Source organism: Pinus tabuliformis, chromosome 1_2, assembly GCF_031772625.1.
Source record: "Pinus tabuliformis cultivar Carrire ecotype Pingquan chromosome 1_2, CPIR1, whole genome shotgun sequence".
Classification (NCBI taxonomy): domain Eukaryota; kingdom Viridiplantae; phylum Streptophyta; class Pinopsida; order Pinales; family Pinaceae; genus Pinus; species Pinus tabuliformis.
In genome coordinates this window covers 413,784,699-413,805,392 of record NC_142298.1, presented here as the reverse complement: position 1 = coordinate 413,805,392, position 20,694 = coordinate 413,784,699, and the positions used below count along the sequence as shown (strand labels likewise).

General features: G+C 34.1%; 2 protein-coding genes across 2 annotated transcripts; both read right to left on the bottom strand.

Annotated features, from left to right (window-relative positions):
* Window positions 1-2,137: 2,137 nt before the first annotated feature.
* Window positions 2,138-4,256, bottom strand: LOC149206105 (uncharacterized). Its single transcript, XM_089397596.1, has 3 exons — window positions 4,109-4,256; window positions 2,652-2,851; window positions 2,138-2,502 (listed from the first exon to the last, which is right to left on the bottom strand). The coding sequence occupies exons 1-3, from the start codon at window positions 4,254-4,256 to the stop codon at window positions 2,473-2,475; spliced, it is 378 nt and encodes a 125-aa protein (XP_089253722.1). The 3' UTR covers window positions 2,138-2,472.
* Window positions 4,257-15,599: 11,343 nt separating this feature from the next.
* LOC149206104 (zinc finger protein CONSTANS-LIKE 7-like) lies at window positions 15,600-16,529 on the bottom strand. Its single transcript, XM_089393632.1, has 2 exons — window positions 16,114-16,529; window positions 15,600-15,964 (listed from the first exon to the last, which is right to left on the bottom strand). The coding sequence occupies exons 1-2, from the start codon at window positions 16,357-16,359 to the stop codon at window positions 15,935-15,937; spliced, it is 276 nt and encodes a 91-aa protein (XP_089249758.1). The 5' UTR covers window positions 16,360-16,529; the 3' UTR covers window positions 15,600-15,934.
* Window positions 16,530-20,694: the final 4,165 nt, after the last annotated feature.

Genomic DNA, 20,694 nt, shown 5'->3' with positions numbered 1-20,694 from the left:
TATTTTGGCTTATCTCTTGAGGAAAAAAGGTTCCCTTAACTCCTTAACAATAGAGTAGTGAAATAACTTCTTAACAATATATCAATAAACTATCTTTTGGAGTTGTCCAAACCAAGGTACTTCCACACCTTCCAAAGGTATTTAATCAATGAAAACCTCCAAATCTTCTGACTTCAGTAATGAATACATTAGCAATTTCTAATCCCATAGTGGGCATAGTAAGGCCCAACACATTAACATAATAAATGAAAATATTTAAACATTAATTCAAATTATACATTATACTTCACAAAACCATACATCTCACATCAACCATGGGAAACACTCTTTAAGAAAATCGTTGTTTATAGAGTTAATTGATAAGAGAATACACAACCAATATCTAAGCATAATTATGCATTGTTTCAATTCATCAACATCAACATGCTCAACAATTTCAAATTATACATTATACTTCACAAATCCATACATCTCACATCAACCACGGGAAACACGCTTTAAGGAAATCGTTGTTTATAGAGTTCATTGATAAAAAAATACACAACCTATATCTAAGCATAATTACACATTGTTTCAATTCATCAACATCAACATGCTCCACAATGTCGCATGATAACATTCATGAAGCTTTGTATTTTGTTAAAGAAAAATGATTACACTTATCTCTATCACTTGAGGTTTGCTAGAAGTTGAATAAAGAGAGAGCCACTCTCCACCAAACCATAAGCTCAACTGCACTGTAATTTTCTTACAGTTGACCACCCTAGAAGTAGATATGATGCCTCAAGAGGAAGACTCACTCAACAATTAACACAATTTAACACAGTTTAGAAAACATGAAGGTCACTCTTCTTCACACACAAAATTCAACATGTTTCCTTTAAAACATTGAGTCAGATCTTGTTGACATTCACAATGTCCCCACGATTGCTCTGCAAAGCACAAAAGGAGTCCTTATTTGACCTAACAGTTCCTTGGCACTTGCCCTTTCTGAGTGCCTTTTGTCCTCAGTTCAAACAAATTGCTTAGAACCTCTCTTGGCCCTCTAACTTAGGGTAAGGGATTCTATACAGCCTTCTTACCCATTAATATAAATTTGCAACTCCACACCAATTGATGTGACTCAAAAATCTTTATATCACCCTCTATTCAAAGTCACACTCTCAACACCCACATGTGGTTTGGTTTCTGTTTCATCAATTATCTCTATGTTCACAACCACGAAAAAATCAACGACAACAATCTTCTTTGCTCTCTCATCCACTACAACATGCACATTTCTTTTCTTATTCATGGACTACACAACCACAATCTTCTTCCCATGAGAATTTGGGGGCCATATCTTGCATTGTGTGCTCAATTCGAAAGGCTCTAGATAGATACATTACCCATATCTCCATAGTAGTCTTATACCATTTTCATTCTCTCTCATAATTACTGAGAGTTAGATACTTCAACTACCATATCAAAAAGTTTGTACATATGGAAAAACCTAGGATTAAATTCAAGATAAACAAAAAACTTCCTAATATCCCCTCACAACTTCCTCTCAAACATCAAAATCCATGTTGATTACTCTTTTCCTCAACTTTTAATTATATTAAAATAAAATAAAATAAACATATTATATTAAATAGATTTGATCAAAATCTCCATACTTACTATCTCCAACTTTATATCTCTTAATTACACTTAAAATACTATTTTTTATTTTTTAACTTAATAAACACTAAACATTACATTTTCAAATTAATTATAACTAATAAACACAACCAACATAGATGGCAAAGGGAATGAAACTCTTTCAATGTTCATCTAAAGAATACGCATCTCGAAACTAAAGACAGTTAATTTTTATCTCCAAGCCTAGTCAGATCTTATATCTCGAAACTAATGAAAAAAATAATAACTCAGGAGGGAAAAGTACTCAATACCTTTGGGACAGTGGGACTTGGGTTTTTACAAAATATTTATTATCACATCCTCAGTTTTAGGTACATTTTCCATGTTTTGATTGCGAATATTTTAAATTAATACCATGTTAATACTACAACGTTTTTTTACACAGTTTTTTTAGGGATTTTGAAATGTTGATACAACCGAATCATCAGTAAACAGTGTGGAAGTAATGTGGTTATGAGCCTGAAGATAGTATTTCGATTCAAATGTGAAAAAGAATCATGGCGTTGCTCTGCCATTCATTTTATCATGACCGTGTTGGTATATGAAAAAATATATGTAAGGTACAGAAGAGATGGGAGTATCAGATTTTTGGCCTCTGTGATACATAGCGAGAGCGTTTATTACCCCTGCCTACCTGCCCATGTTCTGTGTGTTTCTATAATTTTCAAACAATATGCAGAGAACAAAACAATGGAAGCACCCCATATGGATTGCTTGTGTTGTTATTATTCATGGGAATTTCGAAAAGTTTTTCCTCTCTCAGAAGAAAATTATTGCTGTTGAGACTGGTCAATCAGACCCCGTCCTCACAAAGCGCCCCTGCAAATCCAACACACATCAATTTATTCCGGCAGTGGCTGCAATTAATAAAGCATAAAGAATAGATTGGTAGGGATTTGAACCAGTTAATATGAACATTGCCTAAATTAATTCAATGGAAAGGGTGCAGTAAAGGTGAAGAAAGAGACCTTCATCCGGGGCCGCTTCTCTGCATTGAGCTTTCTAACTTCATACCGAATTTTCTTAGAGAAGAGGCGTGTCTGTCTCTTCTCCTTATATCTAAGTACCCTAGCTTCTCTGATTCCTCCGATTTTGGTTTCTGTCCCCTCGTTAATCGTGCTCGATCCTGCATCCTCTACATTGTAATTGCTTGGAATAAAATTCTCATCTCCAAAATCTCAAATCTGGAACCAACCCAAAGTCCATACTTGCCTGCAAAATAATACATCGATCAGTGATAAGACCAGAGCTTTATTTGTTATCCCGCCACGGGGACAGAGACCGATGAAGATAATGAAAATAGTTTTCATTAATGTTATGTATTCTTAGCAGTTGTTAGAGCTATAATTAGGGTAAATATTAAGTGTTATTAGTTAAGTTAATGAGAAAATACTTCTTTATTTTAATTTTTGTTGTTTATGGTTTCGAGCTACTAAGTATGGTTTATCATTAGGATTTGGAAGTGGGTAGAACCATCAAATCTTGATGATGATCCATATTTGGTGGGGATAATAAAATTTGAGCTGTAATTTACAAGAAACAATCTCTCATACCATTATGAATCACAGAAGTTAATTATGAGGTTAGTTTTAATCTTTAACTAAAATGTCCTAGTTAAAATGATTTAAAATTACCTTTAAAAATTTTTAATATTGTTATCCATAGTTGCTAATTACTTGTTCAGTTATCTAGATTCAATTCGAACAAAGTCTATTATTCAGAAAATACTCCAAGTAAAAGAGGGAAAAAAGTTTATTATTAAATCATGCCATTTTCATTTTGTATTTTGAATGTTAATATTTTTTTTTATTGATTAGACCAAACGAGAAGGAACAAGTTTATGAAGATGTTATCCAAACATACAGGACACAAAGTATTAACAGGTTCTCTATTAATATTGAAAGTTCTTGGTAAAATAACCTAATCATTAACTTAATGCCTGGGATTTACCAACACTAAATTGAATGTATCAAAATAGTTTAGATTTTTTTGTTTTTTTCTGCACAAAACTCCTGGGAATAGTTTAGTTTTTTTTGGTATAAAAGAATTTTTCCTTAAACTTTATTAGATCTTAAAATGTTTAATATTATAAATTAGACAAGTAAAACTGAGATTTAGGAAAAATGTTGTATAAGTTTTAGACAAAATTGATGAAAACAGATTCCTGAAAATAAGTAGAGATAAAATTGATGAAAACAAATGGCTGAAAATAAGTAATTTATTAATGGGCACTAGATGAACTAGACTCGCTCATTTAATGCTTATTGACAAAATATATATTTATTACCGAAAACAAATGCCCAAAAACATAGAATATAGAGGTTGCATTAATATCGATGTATTGAATATAAATCTAAAGCCCCTTTAAGCCAGTTCTTCCTGCACCTCAATATATTTGGAAGTCACACAAATAATAAATACTTACTGCAAATGCAAATCACACGAGCCTTGGCCATATGGTAAGGACGACTATAAATATTGTACGTCCTACAATAAAGCTGTGCGTGCATTAAAGCTGAGTGTGTAAGGCCGTTGTTGTCAGATAGCGCAGAAACACAGTATTTTTGGGACATGAGTCGAGCCTGGACATGAATTCTAATGCACATGGTTTCTTGTGAAATCATAATCCGTTCATGGTTGGCAACTTGCAAGCATTATGCACAGAACAGTACAATAATAGATGTCAAATATTTTTATAAACGGGCAGATTTATCATTGCGTTTGTACCATTTTTTGAAATTCATATATCTTCAGTGATCGTAACCTCACTTTAATCCACCATTCTTCTTGTTATCTCTAATCTTTTTCTTCTTTAAAACATACCATGTTAGACAAACCAAAAATTGACATAATTAAAATCATAATCCACCATTCTTCTTGTTATCTCTAATCTTTTTCTTCTTTAAAACATACCATGTTAGACAAACCAAAAATTGACATAATTAAAATCATACCTTAGTGAAGTTCATGGGAGGTTATCACCTCTGCACAAATAAATATGGATTAGAACAATATAAATGTATATTCACATAATGACACCAACCTATCAACCTATCAATACCATGCATGATAACTCAAACTGTAACACTAACTATATAGATGAAAAACATAGCCACTACAATGCATACATACGACTCACATGTATGCATAACAATCTCATTCGCCCATCCAGTCCAAGTGTTTGAACCTGGTAGCTCTGATATAAATCTGTAACTACCCTCCCACATTTACCCCCTTTTACAATCTCCCCAAGGTAAATTTGAGGTGAGTGCTACTATGTCATGACCCAACCTCCAAGTTCCAGTTATGGATGTGGGGCAGACAATTGATGACTTTACTGAAATCCCTCAGAGACCACAAACAACTTAGAAGTTTAGAAACTTCCCCATTTACCCCCTTTTACAATCTCCCCAAGGTAAATTTGAGGTGAGCGCTACTATGTCATGACCCAACCTCCAAGTTCCAATTATGGATGTGGGGGGGACAATTGATGACTTTACTGAAATCCCTCAAAGACCACAAACAACTTAGAAGTTTAGAAACTTCCCCAGGTGGTCAATCCCTGAGCTGGAACCCTACTTCATTGACCTAACACCCCAACCACATGCACAAGGAAAGCATGTGGTTGTAGGCCTCCAACTACATGCATGGGCCTGCTTCCATGCAATTATGGTTTGAATTCCCCTCTTAAGTAGTTGCAACAACACTTGTTAGCCCATGCAATCATCAACCATTCAAATACTTATTCAATTATGAACAAGAACCATAGCTAGAAAATATAATAGAACCATGCTTATAACCAAACATATAACAAGAATATTAGCCATGAAAAAAACCATCAAATCGACATAATAACAAGTACAGGTTATCATAGATTACAATAGGAAAATAGTTCTTATTAACATATGCAAAATCCAACCAACTTACGGACATCCACGTACCACTTGACCATAGATTGCGTTGAACCAATTATTTCTTTCATTCAATCATCCATGTGTCATATTCCAAGCATGAAAGTGGAATCTCATGGTATAAACTGAGACACAATCAACCATGGAATCTAGACGTTAAACCACCTTGACCTTTAAACTATTATGATCTCAATTAAACTGGTCCTGAGATCACAAAACCCAATTGAGCTTGTATGGCTAGAATTTCTTGACCATATCTTGAGGAATTTTCCTATCCCCACCCACCTATCAAGGGATTCTCAAAGAAAACCATCTCCACCCCCAACCTTTGGGATTTTTTCTGAGACCACCTCACTTAGTTCCAAAACCTTCTAGCAATCCAAAGTTCAACCAAGAATAAATCCCATCGCACCATGGCTATCCAATAAATGGCAAGGCAAGGCTAAAACCATTGTCAAACCGGGAAAAACCCATGCCAATGACAACAAATGCACCAAATAAACACAAGCATGAACCATGCATTCACACCTCAACTAGGAAATCACACATGTAACCTGTTACCTGCAAAATCTTCCTGTTGTAGTTGATGATCTAACCTTCTCGTTGATTTCCTCTATTCTCCTTCGCTTTCCTTTTCCTTCCTTTGCTTGCTTTCTTTCTTTCTTTCTCCTCCTGGAGCTCTCTCTCTCTCTCTAACACTTTTCTCAATCCAAAACTGATAAAATATCAACTAAGAAAAGCTGTGAACTAGTTCTCTTATGCCTTTTCATTATTGATGTCTCATTTTTCTTCATTTTCCCTCTAATTTCCTTTGCATGCAAATATGTGTTTCTTCACCTCCATTTTCTCCTATTTTCTTTTATTTTTATAATTAAATGTCAATTATTTCCACTTTTCCTTTGCCAATGCCTTCTCCAATTTCCGTAGCCAAAAATAAACCAAAAGTGATTCCCACTATAGTGCTTGCCCAACATTCAACTTGGAATATGTGTCCCATGACCTTGATCATATTTTTCCATTATTATCCTTTATTACATGAACTTTAACCCGAGGTTGTTACAATTGAAAATAGAGAATCAATAATTTATTGGTTGAACTATGAAGGGTTTAAATAAGGGAAATAACATTGAAGTTCTTTGAAGAATGAGGGGATTATCTACTTTGCAAAATTTGCGATAGTGTATGTCCAAGTGAGATTAAACAAGAGGTAAAGTTGGCATTTTTTTTGTTCTTAATAAATTGAGCAGAACATTGGTTATTTGAATATAAAAGTTGTTGGGAAGTTCCTATGACAGGGACTTATATCTAGGAGAGTTGTAACCAAGAGTGAGTAGCATTTCTAATTGTGTAAAAGAACCTTGATAAGATGCAACTGGGGTTGGAAGGAAAAGAGTGGAAAGAGGACAAGTGGAAGTTCTCAAAGAAGTGAGTTAAGTTAGTGCAACAGCCTAAAGAGAAAGCAGTGCTCAAATGAAATATGTTCTAGAAGAGAGAACCCAGGAATACCAAAAGACTAGGCCATGGAGGAGCTTGGTGAGGTATTAGTTAACGGGATAATAAAGGATGCATGTTACATGGACTTGACTACAAGTCACATTGGGAAATAGGAGGTTCACAAAGGGAGTAGGAAAATGACTAGCGATAGTCATAGCAAAGTTTCAGGGGAAGGCCACAAAGGGATGAGAGATGAGGATTTCAATAGGGAAATCAATTAGATAAAAATACGATTCACTGTACTAATGATTCCGGGAATTTGTGTAAAGCCTATAGCATTCCGGGAATCGACCCGCCACCGGTCGGGAGGGGCGGGGCGGCCCGGGGGTGCCGCTGTGCTGCCGCGGAGGGGATTTCGTGTAACAGAATTGAAAAAATAACTTTAATTGGAGTCATTATTGCCATGGATATGTATGATTGATATTTTAATTGATTATATACATAATGTGGAACATAGGAAAATCATAAATTTAATACGACTGAAAGCAGAAACTATAATGAATGCATTAAAAGTAATGAATGGTTACCTCATAGTCATAATTACTGGGTTCCAATGAATTTCTAAAGGGAGCAATGAATATGGTCACGTCCAATATGGATAAATCGTATCCAAAATCGAATCAACACTTAATTAATTTACGTATAATTATTATCATAAAATTTTAATAAAATAAATATCATAAAACTAAATAAGAGCTTTTAAAATTGATATTTAACGTATTGGGTTTGGACTATATTTTAAAATTGATTTTGTTAGAATAAGAGTTTGACTTTTTCATGCATAAAGAAACCAGTGTCTTACAACTTTTTAGCAAAAGTGAAAACCTGTGTCTTTATATGATACGATAAAAAATAAAAAATTAATAATAATACAATAAATTAATAAATAATAATTTGGCCATTTGGCCATTAAGTTTCAATTAACTTATGGTAAGTTTCCTAGCGTATAAAAAAGGTTTTAATGCATATCCGAATACTTCAGCTTTATCTGGGAATTCAAATATTTACGACAATCATTCATACCATTATCTCATCGTATGTATTTCTTATGGTTACTATTTGCTTGAAATTATTGAAATTATTTGGTTACTATTTTATTGAAATTATATACTTAATCTGAAACCTTGAAACGATGTTATAGAGTTATTTGTCTCATTATGGACATTTTCACAGAAGTTTAAAGGATTTTCCTTCCTATTACATGAGCTAATACATATTGTTTCATCCATTAATCTACCAATCCTTTACTCTTAACTCTTATTTTAGGCATATCCAACTAATTTTAATGGGCATTTTTAGGAAAGCAAGTTAAATGTGGAACACTGACAGTCATAGAATTTGTTTTACAACATAGGGAATGAGAGGAAAAGGTAAGGCAGCAAGCCTATCACCAAAAGTTTTCCGATGGAGTTGAGCGAAATAACTTTGGAGAATGATCAGTATTGTTTGTGGAAAAATATATGAGATTTCACAATGGGCTTAAATTATAACTACAAAAACTTGAGATTTTAGCATTTTAAAATGGTCACTGGTATCAATGGAAATAATGTTTGGCTATATGTAATTGATTCAACCCAAATAATAATGGCAACATAGTTGAACATTCATATATGAAAATCATAGCATTACATAAATAAGAAAGGCATACTTATTAGTGGATTGGAGAAGCAATTATTTATATACTCTATTTGAAACCTTGAAACAATACTATAGAGTTGTGTCTCATCGATTAACACAATCCCAAAAGTAGTGACATTATGCCATTTTTCTTTTAATAACGATTTATAAAGCAAATGATGTGTTCACTCTTGTTGAATAATCACATCGGAATTAATGTTACATGGCTCCCTACTCATCAATGTGAAGATAATATTAAATAAAACACATGTTTAAAAATAAGGTCTTTACATTTATGTGTTGGAAAAAATGCATTTATTTGTTAGTATGTGAATTTGATGTATGCATATGAATGTCTAGCAAAGGATAACATTTTATATTTGAAATTTGAGAAAACACTATTACTTTAGCATTCCTGAGTGCATTTGAAAAAATTTAAAAAAAAAAGGTCATGCTCAAAAAGAATGAAAAGTTGAGCAATTCAAATTCCAAGAAATGTTTCTCAATGCTTGCATATCCATATTCTATATCTAATACATGGACCATACATGGGGATTCCTCAATCAAGGTTGAATACCATCATATTTTCTAATTATTACGATTATCACTGTTAGAGTGAAGCGGGGCTTCTAATTGTTGTTCTGACTTTTTCTAATAAATAAATTTGTACACATGCTTACAGTGAAGGAAAAATGGCTTAGAAAAGACACAATGGAAACCTAGGTGGAACTCCAAAATAATGGAAGTACATCTTCTAATATTTACATTTTTAATAGAAGGATAAATGTTGTCAAAACATTTCATACAAAATTTCTTCAAAGGCCAATCTTTGCAAAAGGTAATAAACCATGCACTATTCATGTTGATAACTCAATAAACAAACCATCTATGCAAAGCTTGATGTTTAAATGATTTAAGTTTGAAGGAAATATTTACTCATTTTATGCACGCAATCACATTACTAAAATTGATTTCTACACAATAAGGAAGATACGTTAAGTTGTTTTAGATTGCCACCTACTTATCCATATTTATTTAAGTCTCAATTATCTCCTCACAAATGACTCCTTTTGTGATTGTTGTGTCCCTCTATGGTAGTATTCATTGCTCTATAGCTAATAGCCCACAACCTCCCTTGCATGTGCCTTTTGGCACTTTAACTACTTGTAAAAGACTTGAGATTGAGCTATGTATCAATGTAGAAACAACATTTTTACACTAGAATATGATGTCAAACATGTGTGTTCTTATCACAACGGAAGACCTAAAGATTAAGTTGAAATTCAATCATAAAAAAAATATCATTACTTAAATATCAACAACAAATCACTCTCTATACATGCATTGAAAAAACCAAACACCTTTTCTATTGTTATTCAAACAAGTTTACTCCCTCGGGGAGGGGTTGGGGGGTGTAGGGGGTTTGGGGGGATTGGGGGGGAGGGGGGGGGCGGTGGTTTGGGGGGATGGAGGGGGGCGGGGGCGAGGGGCGAGGGGGGATGGGGCACAGGAGTGTGGGGGGACGGTAGGGGGTAGGGTGAGGGAAGGGGAGGGGGTTCGGGAAGGGGGGGAAGCTTAGGAAGCTTCGTTCAAACAGAAAATTCAGCTGAAAACAAACATCTAGCGTGGCATGCAAAGGATGGACCATGAAGAAATACAGAGTTGGCGAGCGAAACAAAGAGAAAACACAGATTTGATGGATGCAGGGAGTACAATAACTTGGTAATCATATCGAGGGATTTGTCATCATCATCATTTTCAGAGATTGGATCAGGTGTGTTACTTTAATTATTAATGTGTAGTGAATCCAGACAAGAGATCTCTCGTGAGAGGAATAAGTTAATGGGGCCGGGGCTTCAATGTAGTTGTCAGGGGGTTGTGGGGGGCGCATGGGTAGGGGCTCGCCCATACTTGCCTAATTGTGCACTTAGTCTCATTATCCCTCACCTGACCTCCCGCTCGCCCATCGACCCGCCTGCCCGTTAGAGGTGGCTGGGCAATTCTGATTATACAAATAAAAAATTTATGGTATATTTTTGTTGTTAATTTAAGTTAATATGTTTTTTTATTTACTAATTTATGTGTTTTTTTTTAGGAAAATGGCATCAAGGAAAATTTTTGTGAATCTTTCTGGACCAAAGAGTCTTAAAGGTGTATCTTCAAAAAACATTGGTGAACGAACTCCACCTGAGCTCATGCCTACAAATATTTCAAGTGCTTTAAGTGATAAGAAGCTAATCTCAGATTGGAAAAGTTCAAAAGAGGTGAAATTTCCATCAAGAGTCTGGTATGTGAAAGAAAGAGAGAGCACAACTGTGATTTTCGCATTGATTTTTAAGTTAATTATTATTTTTTGAAAAAAAAAAAGTTGTTATTATTATTTTTTTGACATGAAATTCATAAAAAAAACTATTATTTGACAATTTTTAGTTAATATTTTTGTATAAAAAATGTGATTTTGACATGTTAATTCTAGCAAAAAATTATCAAAACGTTTAGTTTTTTTGTTATATTTATGTTAAAAATGGTTATTTTTATGTCCATTGTTAAAAAATGTTGTTTTTTAGAAACAATTATTTCATGTGGATTGAAAAATTAATTAAGGATGTATAAATATGTAGATTATCTAAAATTCAAACTATCGACTTTCTAATTTAAAAACGCAAAACAATAAAAACCCCCCTAAAAAAAATAAAAATTAAGATAGAGAACAAGAAAATATGAATAAAATGACGACTTCAAAAACTATCAAATTTAGAAAATAATTTTTTACATTTCACACACTAGAAAATTAAAAGTCAAAAAATAGGTCTTTTAAAAAAAGGGTGTGATGCAGAATACTCACTTTTTAAAATCAGCATGAAAATCACTACCATTCTAAAACTTAATTTCATCCTTGAACATGAAAAAAAATTAAAGTTCCAAAAACCATGTTCTAAAAAAAACATGTGTATTCTGCATCACCACTTTTGAAAATCGGGTCATTTTTTTGCTATCTCTACGAAGCAGGTAACATTATCAGTTCCCGTTTCAAAGTTTACATTGTTTTAAGTGCAAGTGTTGAAAATTGCATTGATACTGTGTAAGGCATTTAATCCCCTCGACGCATTTTAAGGGAATGAAGTGCTCACAGCCAACCTCTAATGTTACCTTATGGAGATGGAGTTATCAAAATTCCTCTTTCTCCAACCACCTTATAACTCTTTTCAGAGATTTTCATTATCTTCAATTTGTCAAGAGCTTTCCAATGATAAATTTCATCCTAATTCAAGTTTGTACGCCAAGTTATGACCCTCAAACAATTTAACATTCTTAGGGCCAAGCTAGCATCCATACCACTGACACGATGCATACACACGGTAGTCCACATGCCCCAACCATACAAAGCCATGTTAGCTACATGTGAGAGTCCCTGCACACATGCCACCACCTCATAGGGCCACAACCCTAGTGAGGCACATCAACCTACAATTCACATATGGATCTAGGACCTTCCATATATCCCTTTATGTATTTATGGATTTCAAGTCTTCTAGATCCTCAACATCCCAATTATGTTTGATCCAGGAATAACTTAAGGATACTAATGTCGATAGAGTCGAATATTTGGATATTGAGATTCTGGGTCTCAAATCATTTGCTATTTGAAAAATTACACATCTTCTTCCATGCAGGGTGTCACTTGAGAGCCAACCTGACACTATCATACTCACTCATCCTTCCCAACACTCCATGGTGTCATCCCCTTGCCAAAGTAATGAGCCTCCATGCATCTGTATATCTAAAACATTTAATATGTGAGAGAAATCAACAACGATAAATTTTCCAGAGTTCCAAATTATTATTTCGGTCTCCACATCACCCATGCCATGTGGATGCCACCTCAAATGTAATTGCCTATGAACCTATATGTCACATCAAGACACCATGCTGACATGCCACATTTGCATGCCACATCATCTCACTAGATTAGCACCCATCTACTTTTAGGGTTTAGGAGCATGCTTGTGAGCACCACATAGAAACCACATGGTTTACTTTACCGGTATCCAACATCCCATATCCAAACTTTTGGTTAAGGTGCATTGATAAAGTTTTCTATATGTTTGGACATCAAAATCCCGAAGTATCAAGAACATCCTCACTTATCATATATGGAATCGTTAACAATCTAGATGTTCAAAGATCTAGAACAACCTTAAGTCTCCACTAGAGCCTGATTCTAACTTCTAAATTTTTTCTAGCCTACGATCATAGCTCCTAATAGGCCATATGACCAGGGGTTGAGAACAAGCACTTCAATACTCAAATTTACAAGGAATTATAAGTTTTCACTAAGCATTTAGGCCTACTTCAAAGAACTAAAATTATTGTCAACATGCATAGACTTTCCCAAAAGACTTGTGAAGGTACAAAAATATTCCAAACCCTCAAAGGCATCCAAAGCTCTACCCACAACTAGGCTACTTCTCAGACAATTCAAAGAGAAGCTCAATGGCCAATTCTACAACCTCACCCAACTAAATGGGGTTATTCTCCCACATTTGGTGTTCAATTTCATATTTCAAAATCTAGACACTTACGAACAGAGAGGCTAGTACTTTGGCTCATCTCTTGACGAAAGAAGGTTCCCTTAACTCCTTAATAATAGATTATCAAACTAACTTCTTAACAACATATCAATAAACTATCTTTTGGAGTTGTCAAAACCAAGGTACTTCCACACCTTTCAAAGGTATTTAATCAAAGAAAACCTCCAAATCTTCCAACTTCAGTCATGAATATGTTAGCAATGTCTAATCCCATAGTGGGCATAATAAGGCCCAACACATTAACATAATACATGAAAAAATTTAAATATTAATTCAAATTATACGTTATACATCACAAAAACATACATCTCACATCAACCTCAGGAAACACGCTTTAAGAAAATCATTGTTTATAGAGTTCATTGATAAGAGAATACACAACCAATATCTAAGCATAATTACACATTGTTTCAATTCATCAACATCAACATGCTCAACAATGCCGCATGATAACATTCATGAAGCTTTGGATAACAAATCCATTTTGTTACAGAAAAATGATTACACTTATCTCTATCACTTGAGGTTTTCTAGAAGTTGAATAAAGAGAGAGCCACTCTCCACCAAACCATAAGCTCAACTGCACTGCAATTTTCTTACAGTTCACCACCCTAGAAGTAGATATGATGCCTCAAGAGGAAGATTCACTCAACAATTAACACAATTTAACATGGTTTAGAAAACATGAAGGTCACTCTTCTTCACACACAAAAGTCAACATGCTACCTTTAAAACATTGAGTCAAATCTTGTTGACATTCACAATGCCCCCACGATTGGTCTGCAAAGCACAAAACGAGTCCTTATTTTACCTAACAGTTCCTCGACACTTGCCCTTTCTCAGTGCCTTTTCTCCTCAGTTCAAACAAATTACTTAGAACCTCTCTTGGCCTTCTAACTTAGGGTAAGGGATTCTATACTGCCTTCTTACCCATTAATATAAATTTGGAACTCCACACCAATTGATGCGACTCAAAAATATTTATATCACCATCCATTCAAAGTCACACTGTCAACACCCACATGTGGTTTGGTTTCTGTTTCAACAATTATCTCTATGTTCACAACCACAAAATCAACGACAACAATCTTCTTTGCTCTCTCATCCACTAAAACATGCACACTTATTTTCTTATTCATGGACTGCACAACCACAATCTTCTTCCCATGAGAATTTGGGGCCCATATCTTGCATTATGTGCTTAATTCAGAAGGCTCTAGATAGATACATTATCCATATCTCCATAGTAATCTTATACTATTTCCATTCTCTCTCATAATTGTTGAGAGTTAGATGCTTCAACTACCATATCAAAAAATTTATACATATAGAAAAACCTAATATTAAATTCAAGATAAACAAAAAACTTCCTAATATCCCCTCACAACTTCCTCTCAAACATCAAAATCCATGTTTGTTACTCTTTTCCTCATTTTTTAATTATATTAAAATAAAAAAACATATTATATTAAATAAATTTCATCAAAATCTCCATACTAACTATCTCCAGCTTTATATCTATGAACTACAATAAAATACTATTTTTTATTTTTTAACTTAAGAAACACTAAACATTATATTTTCCAATTAATTATAACTAATAAACACAACCAACATAGATGGGCAAAGGGAATGAAACTCTTTCAATGTTCATGTAAAGACTACGCATCTCGAAACTAAAGACAGTTGATTTTTATCTCCAAGCCTAGTCAGATCTTATATGTCGAAACTAATGAAAAAAATAACAACTCAGGAGGGAAAAGTACTCAATACCTTTGGGACAGTGGGACTTGGGTTTTTACAAAATATTTATTATCACATCCTAAGTTTTAGGTACAATTTTCTATGTTTTGATTGCGAATTATTTTAAATTAATACCATGTTAATACTACATCGTTTTTTTTTTCATACCATGTTAATACTATTTATAATGTTTGTGTGATGTACGGACTTTATAAATAGGATATGCTTGGAGGCAGAAGAGAAAATACTGTATTGATATGGGATGTAATGATTGTAAATATTATTGGTGTACCCAACCCCATCTGACAATGTGGTATGTAACATTTTGGCAATGGATCTAACAATCTCAAAACGAAAGATAATGGAAGCTAGGGATCATAGCCACATTTAGTAAGATGGAAATTATATAATTTAGTTTGATTTATTTCTTTTAAAGGATTGTGTAGAAAATTATTGAAATTGTAAACATGAATGGCATGTAAATTACATGGTATTTTAAAGATTTTGAAAGGTTGGTACAACCGAACCATCAGTAAACAGTGTGCAAGTAATGTGCTTATGAGCCTGAAGATAGTATTTCGATTCAAATGTGAAAAAGAATCATGGCGTTGCTCTGCCATTCATTTTATCATGACCGTGTTGGTATATGAAAAAATATATGTAAGCTACAGAAGAGATGGGAGTATCAGATTTTTGGCCTCTGTGATACATAGCGAGAGCGTTTATTACCCCTGCCTACCTGCCCATGTTCTGTGTGTTTCTATAATTTTCAAACAATATGCAGAGAACAAAACAATGGAAGCACCCCATATGGATTGTTTGTGTTGTTATTATTCATGGGAATTTCGATAAGTTTTTCCTCTCTCGGAAGAAAATTATTGCTGTTGAGACTGGTCAATCAGACCCCGTCCTCACAAAGCGCCCCTGCAAATCCAACACACATCAATTTATTCCGGCAGTGACTGCAATTAATAAAGCATAAAGAATAGATTGGTAGGGATTTGAGCCAATTAATATCAACATTGCCTAAATTAATTCAATGGAAAGGGTGCAGTAAAGGTGAAGAAAGAGACCTTCAACCGGGGCCGCTTCTCTGCATTGAGCTTTCTAACTTCATACCGAATTTTCTTAGAGAAGAGGCGTGTCTGTCTCTTCTCCTTATATCTAAGTACCCTAGCTTCTCTGATTCCTCCGGTTTTGGCTTCTGTCCCCTCGTTAATCGTGCTCGATCCTGCATCTTCTACATTGTAATTGCTTGGAATAAAATTCTCTTCTCCAAATCTCCAAAATCTCAAATCTGGAACCAACCCAAAGTCCATACTTGCCTGCAAAATAATACATCGATCAGTGATAAGACCAGAGCTTTATCGGTTACCCCGCCACAAGGACAGAGACCGATGAAGATAATGAAAATAGTTTTCATTAATGTTATGTATTCTTAGCAGTTGTTAGAGCTATAATTAGGGTAAATATTAAGTGTTATTAGTTAAGTTAATGAGAAAATACTTTTTTATTTTAATTTTTGTTGTTTACGGTTTCGAACTACTAAGTATGGTTTATCATTAGGATTTGGAAGTGGGGAGAACCATCAAATCTTGATGATGATCCATATTTGGTAGGGATAATAAAATTTGAGCTGTGATTTACAAGAAATAATCTCTTATAACATTATGAATCACAAAAGTTAAATTAATTATAAGATTAATTTTAATTTTTAACTAAAATGTTCTAGTTAAAATGATTTAAAATTATCTATTTTCTAATATTGTTATCCATAGTTGCTAATTACTTCTTCAATTATCTATATTCAATTCGAGCAAAGTTTATTATTCAGAAAATACTCCAACTAAAAGAGGGAAAAAAGTTTATTATTAAATCATGCCATTTTCATTTTGTATTTTGAATGTTAATAAATTTTTTAATGTTAATAATATTTTTATCGATTAGACCAAATGAGAAGGAACAAGTTTATGAAAATTTTATCCAAACATACAGGACACAAATTATTAACAGGTTCTCTATTAATATTGAAAGTTCGTGGTAAAATAACCTAATCATTAACTTAATGCCTGGGATTTACCAAACACTAAATTGAATTTATCAAAATAGTTTAGATTTTTTTTTTTTTCTGCAGAAAACTCCTGGGAATAGTTTAGATTTTTTTGGTTTTTTGGTATAAAGAATTTTTTCTAAAACTTTGTTAGAATTTTTTTGGTTAAACGAATTTTTGATAAAACTGTATATTATAATTACTTAAAATATTTTTTTAGCATTTTAATATTATAAATTAGACAATTAAAACTGAGATTTAGAAAAAAAGTTTTATAAGTTTTAGACAAAATTGATGAAAACAAATTCATGAAAATAAGTAGAGATAAAATTGATGAAAACAGATGGCTGAAAATAAGTAATTTATTAATGGGCATTAAATTAACTAGAATATATATCTATGCTTGGATTCCCGGCTCATTTAATGCTTATTGACAAAATATATATTTATTACCGAAAACAAATGCCCAAAAAAATAGCCAAAAGACATTGCTCTCCAGACAATATGGTCATGGAATATAGAGGTTGCATTAATATCGATGTATTGAATATAAATCTAAATCCCCTTTAAGCCAGTTCTTCCTGCGACTCAATATATTTGGAAGTCACACAAATAATAAATACTTACTGCAAATGCAAATCACACGAGCCTTGGCCATATGGTAAGGATGACTATAAATATTGTACGTCCTCCCATAAAGCTGTGCGTGCATTAAAGCTGAGTGTGTAAGGCCGTTGTTGTCAGAGGGCGCCGAAACACAGTATTTTTGGGACATGAGTCGAGCCTGGACATGAATTCTAATGCACATGGTTTCTTGTGAAATCATAATCCGTTCATGGTTGGCAACTTGCAAGCATTATGCACAAAACAGTACAATAATAGATGTCAAATATTTTGGTTTGTACCATTTTTTGAAATTCATATATCTTCCATCATCGTAACCTCACTTTAATCCACCATTCTTCTTGTTATCTCTAATCTTTTTCTTCTTTAAAACATACCATGTTAGAGGAGGTTATCTCGTTTGCACAAATAAATATGGATTAGAACAATATAAATGTATATTCACATAATGACATCAACATATCAACCTATCAATACCATGCATGATAACTCAAACTTTAACACTAACTATATAGATGAAAAACATAGCCACTACAATGCATACATACGACTGACATGTATGCATAACAATCTCATCTCACCCATCCAGTCCAAGTGTTTGAACCTGGTAGCTCTGATATAAATCTGTAACTACCCTCCCACATTTACCCCCTTTTACAATCTCCCCAAGGTAAATTTGAGGTGAGTGCTACTATGTCATGACCCAACCTCCAAGTTCTAGTTATGGATGTAGGGCGGACAATTGATGACTTCACTGAAATCCCTCAAAGACCACAAACAACTTAGAAGTTTAGAAACTTCCCTAGGTGGTCAATTGAGCTGGAACCCTACTTCATTGACCTAACACCCCAACCACATGCACAAGGAAAGCATGTGATTGTATGCCTCCAACTACACACATAGGCCTGCTTCCATGCCATTATGGTCTGAATTCCCCTCTTAAGTAGTTGCAACAACACTTGTTAGCCCATGCAATCATCAACCATTCAAATACTTATTAAATTATGAACAAGAACCATAGCTAGAAAATATAATAGAACCATGCTTATAACCAACATATAACAAGAATATTAGCCATGAAAAAAACCATCAAATCGACATAATAACAAGTACAGGTTATCATAGATTACAATAGGAAAATAGTTTTTATTAACATATGCAAAATCCAACCAACTTAGGGACATCCACGTACCACTTGACCATAGATTGTGTTGAACCAAATATTTCTTTCATTCAATCATCCACGTGTCATATTCCAAGCATGAAAGTGGAATCTCATGGTATAAACTGAAACACAATCAACCATAGAATCTAGAGGTTAAACCACCTCCACCTTTAAACTATTGTGATCTCACTTAAACTGGTCCTGAGATCACAAAACCCAACTGAGCTTGTATGGCTAGAATTTCTTGACCATATCTTGAGGAATTGAGGAATTTTCCTATCTCCACCCACCTATCAAGGGATTCTCAAAGAAAACCATCTCCACCCCAACCTTTGCGAATTTTCTTGAGACCACCTCACTTAGTTCCAAAACCTTCTAGCAATCCAAAGTTCAACCAAGAATAAATCCCATCGCACCATGGCTATCCAATAAATGGCAAGGCAAGGCTAAAACCATTACCAAACCGGGAAAAACCCATGCCAATGACAATAAATGCACCAAATAAACACAAGCACGAACCATGCGTTCACATCTCAACTAGGAAATCGCACATGTAACCTGTTACCTGCAAAATCTTCCTGTTGTAGTTGATGATCTAACCTTCTCCTTGATTTCCGCTGTTCTCCTTCGCTTTCCTTTTCCTTCCTTTGCTTGCTTGCTTTCTTTCTTTCTCCTCCTGGAGCTCTCTCTCTCTAACACTTTTCTCAATCCAAAACTGATAAAATATCAACTGAGAAAAGCTGTGAACTAGTTCTCTGATGCCTTTTCATTATTGATGTCTCATTTTTCTTCATTTTCCCTCTAATTTCCTTAGCATGCAAATATGTGTTTCTTCACCTCCATTTTCTCCTATTTTCTTTTATTTTCATAATTAAATGTCAATTATTTCCAGTTTTCCTTTGCCATTGCCTTTTCCAATTTCCATAGCCAAAAATAAACCAAAAGTGATTCCCACTATAGTGCTTGCCCAACATTCAACTTGGAATATGTGTCCCATGACCTTGGTCATATTTTTCCATTATTATCCTTTATTACATGAACTTTAACCCAAGGTTGTTACAATTGAAAATAGAGAATCAATAATTTATTGGTTAAACTATGAAGGGTTTAAATAAGGGAAATAACATTGAATTTCTTTGAAGAATGATGGGATTATCTACTTTGGAAAATTTGCGATAGTGTATGTCCAAGTGAGATTAAACAAGAGGTAAAGTTGTTCATTTTTTTTGTTCTTAATAAATTGAGCAGAACATTGGTTATTTGAATATAAAAGTTGTTGGGAAGTTCATATGACAGGGACTTATATCTAGGAGAGTTGTAACCAAGAGTGAGTAGCATTTTTAATTGTGTAAAAGAACCTTGATAAGATGCAACTGGGGTTGGAAGGAAAAGAGTGGAAAGAGGACAAGTGGAAGTTCTCAAAGAAGTGAGTTAAGTTAGTGCAACAACCTAAAGAGAAAGCAGTGCTCAGATGAAATATGTTCTAGAGGAGAGAACCCAGGAATACCAAAAGACTAGACCATGGAGGAGCTTGGTGAGGTATTAGTTAACAGGATAATAAAGGATGCATGTTACATGGACTTGAATGCAAGTCACATTGGGAAATAGGAGGCTCACAAAGGGAGTAGGAAGATGACTAGTGATAGTCATAGCAAAGTTTCAGGGGAAGGCCACAAAGGGATGAGAGATGAGGAGTTCAATAGGGAAATCAATTAGATAAAAATACGATTGACTGTACTAATGAATCTACTACAAAATGGAGAGGAAGGCCAAATATGAAGATAGATTTGGCGGAAGAAGGGGCTGTTGCACAAG